The 12,810-nt window shown below is 41.9% G+C and overlaps 1 protein-coding gene across 1 annotated transcript; it reads right to left on the bottom strand.

Annotated features, from left to right (window-relative positions):
* Window positions 1-2,424: 2,424 nt before the first annotated feature.
* On the bottom strand, window positions 2,425-11,921 carry LOC134541814 (uncharacterized). The gene is made up of 3 exons (XM_063385507.1): window positions 11,784-11,921; window positions 2,505-3,088; window positions 2,425-2,437 (listed from the first exon to the last, which is right to left on the bottom strand). Exons 2-3 carry the CDS (start codon window positions 3,086-3,088, stop codon window positions 2,425-2,427), a joined length of 597 nt encoding a protein of 198 aa, XP_063241577.1. The 5' UTR covers window positions 11,784-11,921.
* Between the last annotated feature and the right edge of the window lie 889 nt (window positions 11,922-12,810).

The following is a 12,810-nucleotide window of genomic DNA, read 5'->3' on the forward strand; positions in this document are numbered from 1 at the left end:
ACGTGGTTATACCTCTAGGAATTATGGAAGCCGCTCAGTATGTTGGAATACCAAAGAAGTCAAACATAGCCTTCCGCAAGAAGCCGTGTTTCTCATTTTCTTTAATTCCTGGAGTTATTCCCTCTGTGATAGTCGAGAAGGCTCTAGAGCAGGGTTTCCCAATCTTTTTCAGTCCGCGGCGCACATACATGTTTACTATTTGGTCTCGGCGCCCTAACCTATTTTGCTCGTCGAAATAGATAGGTACAATGATACTAGTTAGGTAGATAAGCACAAAAATTAAAATATCCACATTATGAATCTGAACTGTATATTTATATTTATAATAATATAAAACTTACACAAAAACATTCAAGGGAGACTTAAGAAAAACAAAAATAAAATACAATAGCTACCTAGGCTAGTCAATGTGATGGGTGAGCTCTACTTGCCGTCCCGCCCGCGAAATGCGTTCCGACCCTTGAGGCGGACTAGGGGAAGGGAGGGGATAGTGTTGCGGAGGGAGGGGTCCGTCTGACCTTGGGTAGCTCACATTTTTACCGGGACCACAGTTGTCTCGGGCGTGTAGTAGATCAGTATCGGCGAGTGCGCAAATAAGCGTAGCACTACGCGAGTGCTAGAAATTAAATTGTTTATTTTGTACCCGCGAACACTTAAGTTGAGGTTTCGGAGAATGGTAAAGAGAATAGCTTCACGGCGCCCTTCTTAACTTTCTGCGGCGCACCAGGGCGCCGCGGCGCACACTTTGGGAAGCCCTGCTCTAGAGTCTAGACAAGGGGTCAGCTGGAGGCGTGGACTCCTAACCACTTGGTGCTCCGACCATCGACTCTACGGCCCCACGTGATCTGTTGGGATTGCGAGGTGACTCGGTTCTCGAAGAAGTCACCAGGACAGGCAGTCATCCAGACAGCTGTCACCCGGACAGGCAGTCATCCAGACAGCTGTCACCCGGACAGGCAGTCACCCTTACAGCTGTCACTACGAGTATCACAGCGACCTTTAGGACCCTGAAGTTGGCCTCCTGTCATTGGCTGAAAGAAATACTTCCATTTTAACATATCTCATTCTCGTTTCTAAATCGCAATTGTGCTTGTTCAGTTCAAGTTAGCATATAAGTCATGATTATAGTTTATGTCAATTACTCATTTTTGAATAGTTAAGGTTGGAGTAATTTTTTGGATAACATTTTTCTATTGAGTCAAATTGACTACATGAAACAAAATTTAAATAATTTAGTTTTTTGCATTAATAAACCTAATCTTCTGTTTCTAAGTTGTCGAAAGTAAGAATAAAGACGTATTTTCAACTTAATGTCAGAAACAAAAGGATTCGGTTTAGGTACTTACTTGGCTCGCAGTTGGCATTATAAAACACAAACCTGACAGAGACGGCGTAAGTAAAAAATTCTATTTTAAAAGTCTCACATTTTTCCGGTCACAACTCACGTATCTTTCCAGTTTATCTCATGACAAACGCATTTTTAAATGGATAGCAAGAAATCTCCCAGTCGAGACCAATAAATACCGAGTGTGGTCGTCAGAACAAAAATGAGGTCGACAGAACAGTTGAGGTGGACAGAACAGTTGAGGTAGTCAGAACAGTTGAGGTGGACAGAACAGTCGAGGTGAACAGAACAGTCGAGGTGGACCGAAAAGTTGAGGTGGACAGAACAGTCGAGGTGGACAGAACAGTTGAGGTAGTCAGAACAGTTGAGGTAGACAGAACAGTTGAGGTGGACAGAACAGTTGAGGTGGACAGAAGAGTCGAGGTGGACAGAAGAGTCGAGGTGGACAGAAGAGTTGAGGTGGACAGAAGAGTTGAGGTGGACAGAACAGTCGAGGTAGTCAGAACAGTCGAGGTGGACAGAACAGTCGAGGTAGTCAGAACAGTCGAGGTGGACAGAACAGTCGAGGTGGACAGAACAGTTGAGGTGGACAGAACAGTCGAGGTAGTCAGAACAGTTGAGGTGGACAGAACAGTCGAGGTGGACAGAAGAGTCGAGGTGGACAGAAGAGTCGAGGTGGACAGAAGAGTTGAGGTGGACAGAAGAGTTGAGGTGGACAGAAGAGTTGAGGTGGACAGAACAGTGGAGGTGGACAGAACAGTGGAGGTGGACAGAACAGTCGAGGAGGGAGAGTCAGGGCGGGGCACGGAGACTCACCTTCCCCAGGTCCTGCTCCAGGCTCAGCAGCTGCTTGATGGTGTCGTACACGGACCTGGTGCGCGCCCTCGCCTCCACGGCGGGCCGTCGCAGCGGCGCCGCGGGACGCAGCAGGGGCACCTCCGCCTGCCCGCGGCGCGCCTCCACCCGGGGACCCGCCGTCGGCGCCCCGGTGGTGGTTGTGGTGGGCGCCGGGGTGCTGCCGGGGGCCGGCCTCCGGGTCTTCTGGCCGGCCCTCTTGCGCCACTTCTTCGCGAGGCTCTTCAGCTCGCGCACCTCCTCGTCCTCCAGCTCGCCCACCGGGTAGAAGCCGTCGTAGGCGCCCTCCCTCAAGTCGCCGTACGTCCAGTCGCCCTCCGACCCCTCGCCGTCGTCGTAGGCGCCGGCGCGCCGGCCGGACGCCGCCGCCGCCGCCGCCTCCTCGTCGTACGCCTGGCTGAGCATCAGGTTCTGCAGGAAGGCGGCGTTGACGTCGGCGTAGCCGTCCCTCGGCCGCGCCGTCTCAAACCACCTCTCCTGGCCGATGGGCAGCGACTCCCCCCTCTCCTCGCGCTCCTCCTCCTGGATCTCCTCCTGCAGGTCGTCGACGGGGTCGCTCGTCTCGTCGTAGCCGTAGTACGCGTAGCCGGGGTGCTGGCGGTAGTAGGCCGCGGCGGGCGAGTAGTAGTAGGAGGGGTAGTCCTGCGGGTAGTAGTAGTAGTCGTCGAGCAGCTCCTGCGCGTAGGGGTAGCCGACGACCGCCTCGGACGGGTAGTAGCGCTGCAGCGGGAGCGGCGCCGAGGGCACGCCCCAGGCCGCTAGTCGCCGGCGCGGGGTCGGCGTGGAGCGGCCGTACCTCTTGGTGCCGAACACGGGGTAGCAGGCCGCGAGCAGCGGCGCGCACGCCAGCGCCACGAGCCCCAGGCGGCACAGCGTCGTCGCCGTCATCTGCGGACACAGCGCCAGGTCAGCGACCGGCCCCCCGTCGGCCTCAGGGCTGTCCGCTGCCGCTGCCGTAGCTGCAACCGGTTCGTTACCACAACGCCGAACGTACAATAACGTCGAATACCATGACGCCGAAATGCCAAATTGACCACAACGCCGACAGCTAGAAAACTGCTGTGTACCACAACGCCGAATTACCACAACGCCGAAATAACAACTGAATGAAATTGTGTGAGTTTCTTAAATGTACCTTAAGGCCGAAATACCACAATCAAACCTTACCTAACCAAACCTAACCTAAACTAACCTAACCTTACCTAGTCTAACCTAACCTAACCTTTGTGGCAGTCCTGCAATGACATTTTTCGGCGTTAGTGTATTTCGGTGTTGTGGTAATTCGGCGTTGTGGTACACAGCAGTTTTCTAACTGTCGGCGTTATGGTCATTTTGGCATTTTGGCGTTATGGTATTCGGTGTTATTGTAGATTTGGCGTTGTGGTATTTCGGCGTTGTGGTTCGTCCCCGCTGCAACCAGTTCCCTGCTTGACTCACAAGTTGCACTTACGTCGCTGTCAAACTAGATCATTTTGATGTTCTTGAATCTCAGTATTTAGTCATGTTCTAGTCAGTTTTGTTTCAACGGGCGCGGCCTACAACCAACAGACAAGCACAGGAGTAGCCCTAGGTATAAACCGTCTCACATTAAATTGAAGAGCACACATTTTGAATTTCAGGAGATGTGTTTCTTTGTAATTATGATTGTACAAGAAACAGTTTAAGAACACATATTGTAATCCTATATATATATAGTTACGCTCATCACTGACTTCATGATCGCGTAAGGCTGTAGGCTATATAATTTTCATTGCTCTTTGCTAACCTGTTCATCCTAACATTGCTGCCGAGTCCGTGGTGCAAAGATAATATTTTGACTCCATCTTGGTGTTGGGTAAGCTACTTTCCTGCACATCATTGGTGAGTTAAGTATCTTGAATGTATGATTCTGTGTTTGAGATGATTTATATAATTCTGTGTGTCAATGATTTTGTGTTTGATTATTATCTTCCCATATACATGAACATTATATTTCCATATGTATGCCCATTATCTTCCCTTAAATCGTTCTGTGTTTAGATTATTAATATCATAAGGTAGATGAATGCTTTTTGTTTTCTTTTTTATGGTTATAACTTAATATGCAATTAAAATTAATTACATGTTTTATTATTCAATATATCTTCTCACGACCAACTGTATGTGGATTTGTTACGATCAAGATTTGCAAGTCAAGTTAAAAAGTATTTTGATTCAATCAACAGCAAGGAAGATTATTGAGTAGCCAGAGACAATTAATGTGCTTGCACTATATTAAAATACATTAAAATAAAATTAATTTTAATAAATATTTCGTGTATGTTAAATTAAAGTGTTTTTTATATTCATCATTTTTAAACGGGCACCTTAGGCGCCTTTACAACCTTCTAGTTTATAATATTCCATACCATCACGCCTATAAATTTGTAATAAAACGCCACTTTATTTACTCTAACTTACACTCTAACTTACAACAAGAAATCGTTTGCACCCATTCATTCGAACAAATTCATATGTCAGTTAATAACGGAACTTGATAGAGAAATTAATTATAAAACATACATTTTAGTAATTTAAACTACTGCTGACCAAAGCTGACCAAAACACTCATGTTTTTTTGAAAAGTACTCAAATACATTCAACACAATATTGCACTCCTTCCATCATAGCTTACCAATGTACGTAGTTTCTTTTTAGTGTTCTACCTTCCATAGTTAACATTTATGTAATCCACATCAAGGCAGAAAGTACCACACCTATGTGAATATATAACCCATTAAAAGTGCTGTTGCGAGTCACGGGACACGTTGCGTCGCTCGGTCGCGAGACACGGCACTAACTGGCAGGCTGGTATCCAGAAATGGTTGTCGAAGGAAGCCTTTATTTTTGAACTCCGCTGATCCAAACACACGGCCGGGTTTCCTCTGACGAATAATTTGGAGCGAGCCTCTATTGCAGGGCACTCGTGTAATCATAAGACACGTCTTCACAGCTATGGACACGAAAACTGTCGGAGCAATGGAGATAATGATGTTGCATTTAAAAAAAATTCAATTCACTGTGAACTTCAACTACCATCTAACTTTAATAGCAAAAATATTTGCCACTGATTTTTTTTTTTTTTTTTTTTTGATGTGTCAGTTTCTGAGGAAATGCATTTTAGGATTTAAAAATATTATATAACTGAAACATGGAGCGTTTTTGTCTTGAGATTTATTCGGTGGAGTACCTAAATATTAATTTATTACCAAAAAAAATTATCTGTATGTATCTGATGTGATACATATTGGCATTCTCAGTGAGAAATTTATGTTCTTATTTTTTTATATTTTTTTTTAGTCCCTTTAAATGCAATTAATTAAGCAAAATATTTATTGCCTGATACGTATTTCGATTCTTTACAAGATGCAAAAATGCTTTATCAAAAAAAATTATTTAAAATTGTTGAAATTCGTGACACGTGGCAACAGCGCGCGGAGACACAAGGACAGCGCTAACGGCAGTCGGCTCGTGTTGGAAAGAGAGAGAAGGCGCCCATTTACTCCCAAACTGCCATGTAAGAGCGAGACGCTCCATAGACTGTACTTAGACTTCATTCCAAGCGAGCGAGGTTGCAGCCCACGTGAGGAAAACGCAAGGAAGGGTGGTCGGTGAGACCTGTGTCCGCGGCCTCAGGTGTCGGCAAGCGAGCAACATAACTCCGAGCTTCCTCATTGGATACGAGGGACCTGTATCTTCAGTCGAGCTGCAGTCAAGCCTAAATATTTCGACAGCTTGGGGACAGTGTTGTTCGGAAGTTGGTACCACTGAACGTTGTGCCGTGGGCCAAGCACCGACCAGCACCCGACCTCAAGCAGTCGGCGGAGAGCGGCTAGAGTGGGGTGATGGCGCAGGAGGGGGGGAGGGATTATTTTTTTTATATCGAGGGCAGACACGTGCCGTGAACTGGCCGGGCCGAGGCCTCGGGGCGCGGCAGGACCGCGGGGATTGGCTGGGCGGCTTCTCCCCCCCCCTCTCCCCTGTCCCTGCTCGGGCAGATGGAGCGAGGAGGGAAGAGGGAGGGGTGCTCAGAGAGAGAGCAGTGCCAGCCACAGGTGGATCCGGCCAGGCCTGCCAACCCAAGGCTCATACTGCGACGGTAACAGTAACCGAACCAAGAGGCGCTCCCTTCTCCGACGCCAGAGCGGAAGACAATCCAATTCTCAACCGAACTCTAACGTAGTTTTAGAGCAGCCTCTCACAGCACAGAAAATTTACCTGCGAAAAATACGTAATTTTTTTAAAATATAAATTTATTATACAGTCGAGAAACGTTCACCCAGAGACCAAATAATAAAATATATATAAACCAGTTGAAAATCGAAATTTTGTTATTTTTGCTGTGATTGTAGACCCACGTTTCATTAAATCAACCAAAATAATATACCCTTCGTCCAAAAAAAAAAAAAAGTAGCCATAATTTTTTGACTCGTGTACGGAGATTGTTTAAAACTTTTCCGGAGATATGTACTGAGCGCCTGTACATAGGCTACACGCATTGCGCATTCGAAGTCCTCGATGCCTATGGTCAAGGCGTCCGTTTCCATTTCCAGGCGGCGAACTTCTATGCGGAGGGGTCAAAAAAACTGGTGCAGCGTTGCGAAAATTGCTTGGAACTGAATGGTAGTAATGTGTAAATGTGAAGTAGATTTGTAGTAAACTAAAACTGTCAATAAAACCTTTTTTCCACCAGTTTATTTTCTTATTGACCAAACGGAGGTTACTTTTCGAACCGTCCTCGTATATTTGTAAAAAAAACATCCTTTTACGCCCCTGTCAAAACAGCTATGAAAAAATTAATTTTTCAACCATGTTAAATAAGAATTTAGTCAACAAAGTCAAGGATTTTAAAATATAGACATTGTTTAGTCTACCGAAAAAAAATATCTAAACATTTAATAGGGCAAGCATGATACAATGAAGCAACATAGCTGGTCCTTGCACGTAGCGCTATGCTTTTATTATGATTATAATTTATATTGGATAAATAATAATGGAAATATGATAATGGAAGCGTTTTGATTTTGGTACATAGTGAAATAGTGAAATTAAGAAAGGTTGCGGTTTCAAATGAAATCTCAGAATGAAATTTTTTTGGTGAATATCACTTGAAGGAATTTTGCGTCAGTACTGAGCTGATCATGTCGATAAAATAAACATTTTATTTTTTATTTTTAAATTTTATTCGTTTTATTTGTAGTATTATTACATCCCTTTGTACTTTAATTGTGGTTGTTATATGTAAATAGGGGTTATCTGATGATTTTAATGCAGAAGTGGATAAAAATAAATGAAAAACGTTTATGAAAATTTCTTGGGGGTTTTAAACTGGAACAGTTTTTTTTAAATTTATTTATAAACTGTCATACGATACAAAAACTACCCATAAATTGAGTCCTCCTGCAGGGATTATTTACTTACTACCATTCCTGGACTTTGCAGATGTTATACTTATTATTAGTCTCGATAATAATGTCGTATTACGATCTTGTAAACGTTCGTAGGTGCGTGACTGGGCTAAAAATAAAAACAATGCGGATCATAATTGGCCAGTACTAAAACACACAAAAAATAAATATTTGAAATAATTTTATTGTATACTAGCCGTGTGCCCGGTGGGAAATTATTTAATCCTCATTTTTGATGACTTACGCTTATTCAACTGACTTTTATTTCTGAGCGAAAGCTTAAACATTAATTTCCATTATTATTACTTCAAAAGTGACAAACTTACATACAAAATTTCATTCCCTCTTTAACCCCCTTAGGAGATTAATTTCCAAAAAAAAAAAATATTTTTTAGCGCTCACCTGCGTTATGTAAGGAACTCTTACGCAAAATTTCATGCTTCTAGACCCATCGGCTTAAGCTGTGCGCAGTCAGTAGAGTTTTATTAAGTATCTGGTATGTTTAAAATATATATTTTTTTACAATAGGTTTTACTAGGAACGGAAAATGAAAAGTCCTTGGCGGTAATGTTTGTTGTGCCCGCCTAAACGTCTCGTCCTGCTTTTTCTGTTTTTAGCTTCCGGACTGCTTCCAAGCAGCTTCCTGGTGTCGGCGGTGTTCCCGCGGCGACCGAGCTCGGATGGAATTTGCATTTAAATTGCGCTCGCGCCTCGCCGCCAGGCGGCTCTGGTCTCTCGGGGACTGCTCGCTGACGTCATTGCCACACATGAAGTGCGAATGAAAGTCATCCTTGTCGTGCTTCGCGACTGCTCGACGAGAGCTGGCGACATAAAGCTGATGATGTGGCGTAAAGTGACCTCGCATAACAACATGGATCGCGTCACGAAACAAAAGCTTGATGGTACGTCCGTTTTAAAGGGTAATTGCCATCACTTTTTCGTGATTGAATGTTCCTATGCCAAAATTTTTCGAAGACAGTTCGGGCCGCCCTCGCACCGAACAATCAAAGCTGGTGCAATGTGTCGTGAACGCAACTGATTCGAGGCCAGTGTTCGCGGGTCTGGTACCTGAGGAGCCAAACGCATTCGTCCAGGCATGTCAGGACACGCTAGCAACGCATTCCGTTCCAGATGACGAGTACTCAAGGGTCAGTGGACAGCTGTACGTGCCCAGGAATGGTGGTCAATAATGGGGACGAGTTCACTGCCCGACTAGAGTCCCGCTTCGACGATGCCCATTCACGGGCCAACTGTAAAAAGGCGTCTAACAGGGGACCATTTTTTGTTTTAAATCTACGTTAACTAAACCATTTTGTGACATCAAAAAATATTTTGGTCAATATTGTCCTTTCATATAGGCAACTAAATAATTTAGTTGTGTTCTCTATGAGGTTAGTGAGCGACAGCAAAATGTTCGTATCATTGGTCACCAAATCTGTGAGGTAAGGTATTTTCCTGCGAAAATAATTTTTTTTATGCAGAAAAATCAAATTTCTGTAGTTACAATCTCTAATTTCCTGGTTATTTATAGCAAGAAATTAATTTTATTATTTGAAGTAAATGTAAAAAAAATTTACATTTTGAATAATAATGTTTTATTTTAAGATTTAAGTGAAGCCGTTAGTTAAGATAAAGACACAATTTTGGCAAAAATCTTCAAGTGAATTTTCACTTGCCTTTCTTCACAGCCCAAACTATTAATCTAAAACGAAATGTGATAAGTTTTTATATGGTTATGAATTGGGTTGACGTAACTTTTGAGATGGTAATAGATTGAAAACCATAAGGTGACAGGCTCGGTTCTGGTAGACAGTGTAGACTCGCTAAGGATCTGGATCAAAGCAACGACCACCGCCACATGAACCTTATTGCTTGAGGTCACCGACGAGCAAGTGGCTGGGTGTGCTCTCAGGAGCGCAAAGCGTGTTGTTGTTGATGTTGTTGATATCATGCACCCCCATCAACAGTTTGTTGTCCCCCTGTCCTATCCTGCAGTAGTTTGTTCATTTACCCAAAACCAGCTCATCCTAAGTTATGTATCATTTCGATCGCTGTTAATTTTACAGTCAAATCTTACCTTAACTAAGAAGTTATATACGTCTAAAAAATTTAAAAATTGCAAAATATGTACTTACCTAATAATATTATACTCTGTGCTATAATTTATTATCCATTGGTATTTTAAATATGTAAATTTATGTTCTCAGCAAAAGCAAGGTTAAGATACATTTTTAAACTTAAAATGCAAAATAAGTTTTGCTTTTTATTTGCTCATAACTGTCACCACCGTAATCTTTTAGCACAATTTTGAGATAAATAGGTGATAATTACTGGTACATAAAGTTTGTAAGGTTTACTTGAAATAATGTGATTTACACTGGAAATCCATGCAATAATAGTTAGTATTCAAAATAAAATGCCACTTTTGCAAAGTATTATTAAATTTTATGAAATAACACACAGATTATAACTGAAATGTTTTACTAACATTTTACCTGGTTGTACCTTTATGTATTTTTAGAAGTTGTCTAGCGAAACATAGATTTACATAAAATATTAAAATATATTTATAATATTACAATTTAAATACTCATTGTTATTAAGTGCATGATTATGGATCGAATGCATACGTAGCCTTAAAACAGAATTTGAGAGGTATACACATAGTGAACTTAATTGTCATCAGCAATGTTTCAGGATTTGAAATATATATATATATATATATATATATATATATATATATATATATATATCAAAAATATTTAAAAGTTTAAAACTAACAATTATTTCTAATTTTATTAAACTAAATCGTGTGATGAAAATCTCCAAAAAGAGTTTTTGCTTGAATATTTATCCAGAGAATTTAAAAAAGATTTTAGAAAAATGGTATCAATATTTTCAGCTTTTTAATGGTATTTTCATTTAAAAATAAAATTTGTCTTCCAATATCGTTAAAAAAACACGCATAAAACTATTTAAAAAAATCCGTTTTTTTTAATTATTTGATAAATTTTAGGAGATAAAACAAAACGGTACATTTTTCAAAATTTACCTTTAAAACTTGTATGATTTACGATTTAATATGTCTGTACAACCTGTTCACTACCTTTTAAAAAGTGCCCGATATTATTTATCTTTGAAACAAATAATAATTTCATCTTATCAGATAAGTTAGTCAGTGAAGAGATTTAAATGAAACCTTGCAAAACGTTTATTTATAAACGGTTACTTCATACTTAAATACCTAGAAGATTCAAGTAGCGCTGTTAGGAACAAATAAAAACCAAACTACAGGGAAAAAGCAATCACTCGAGCCACTCGGGGAAAGAGGGAAAGAGGGAAGAGGAAGAAGAGGCAGCTGAAAGCAGAGCTAAAAATAGAATGCTTTCATCGGCGCCGCGTCCACAGGCAATTCCTGAACGCGCGTCGCTTCGATTGGATTAGCGTAATCAAATGTTTCGTTCGTCAGTTTACCGAAGGGGAAAAAAGTTATTTGTGCAGAGCTGAAAGACACAAATATGTGCAGGTAACATAAAAAATTCAAACTAGAATTTAATTTCACAATCTGCGTAGTTTACAACTTATGAAAGAAATATTTATAATAATTTTCGAAATAAGGAGTAAGTCATAGCAGGTACTATTTAGAATTCACTGACCTATAACTGCGGTTCCATTCAACGATCTTAACTACATGTAAAGTTTTTCAAATAGTCTAAACATTTTTTTAGAGAATATGCTTACTGATCTGATATTTAACTTATTACTGGACTTATTGTTATGACTGATCTGTTTTCGGCTTATATGAAGTTGGAATAATCTTAGGACAATTAAAAGATCTCTTAACGTATCACCACGCTACTAAATTTTGTCTATCACTATGAAAAATCAAAGAGTTTTATAAAATATATTTACCAATTTCCGTTGAGACATTTAGTACAGTTAGTTATTTATTGTTATGAAATAGTATTTGAACTATTTTTCTATTAAAATTCTTCAGGCACATAATCTAAATAATTTTAAAGAAATAGTTTGAAAAATTCTTAGCGATGCAATTTATTTTCTACGGCAATAAATCTTTACCATGCAAACGAACAAGTGCTTCACTTTATAGTTTAAACATGCCGCTGAAGAAGAAGAAGAAGACGGAGGAAACTCACGTCTATCTGCGCCGAAGGCCCTGCAGAACCAGTGGTCGAGGAGTGGACTCGAAGCAGCTGGGTGCCACGCAACGCACCTCAACTGTGAGCTCTTGCACACGCGGGGGAAAGGCTAAGGGCGTAGAGTCCAAAGTCCTGTCGAGAGTGCAAGAGTGTTTAGCCCCTACGACCGGCGCCCGTGCGCTGCCTGCGAGCGCTGCGGTGAAGAATTGCGACGCAGGAGTGGGCGGCGTTGCCATTTATAACCCCGGCTTTCCCCCCCCCCCCCCCCCCTTGCCACCCACATGGCTCCAGCAAGGCCGCCCACACGTTTTTGAATGAAACTGAGCGACCCGAAGAGGGGAGGCTCCCTCCCCTGACTCCCCTTCCGCCCCTGCCCCCCCTCCCGCGCGTGGGCCGGCGAGGCTCCAGCGGGCGGATGCGTCGCGCCCTCCCGTTGGCTGCCTGCGTCCGTGAGCCGCTCCGCCATTGGCCCGCGCCTCCCCTCCTCCCGCGTGCGGCGCCCCGGGAAAACACGAGCGAGCGGGTCTTTTTATTTCAACCCTTCCGCCGCGCGTCTCCCCTATTGATCTTGTATCAATAAGTGAACAGGAAAGAGTGCGTGGGTCCTCGTGCGAGCGCTGGACGAACTGCCGATCGATTCCGTTTTTTTCCCCAGCTCAAACGATTCCCGCAAATATCACTTGCATCAAAAACCAATTACTTCGTGCTAAGATTTTAAAAATTAAAAATGTTTTCATGCTAAGATTAAATAAAATAATATATACAAGGTTGCTATTTTACCATGTTTTTAACTCTTGCAGGAAATATAGTAAATATTTTAAGTTACTATATTCATCACGTATTTCTTGAAACTGTATCCCTCTCACGTTTGGAGAGCATAAATTATGTTTCGTTTTTGGAGGTTTTGAAAATAAATTCAGGAAATTCTTTAATCAAACAGTTGGAAAACACTCTAAAAACATACATAAATGTTAAGTTTTATTTATTTTCCGAATAAAGGCTTTTTGTCAGTTAAAAACTTAAG

Source organism: Bacillus rossius (assembly GCF_032445375.1).
Source record: "Bacillus rossius redtenbacheri isolate Brsri chromosome 4 unlocalized genomic scaffold, Brsri_v3 Brsri_v3_scf4_2, whole genome shotgun sequence".
NCBI lineage: Eukaryota > Metazoa > Arthropoda > Insecta > Phasmatodea > Bacillidae > Bacillus > Bacillus rossius.

Coding starts and splice junctions, on each gene's coding strand:
- LOC134541814 (XM_063385507.1), bottom strand. CDS start 3,088: ATGACGGCGACGACGCTGTGCCGCCTGGGGCTCGTGGCGCTGGCGTGC.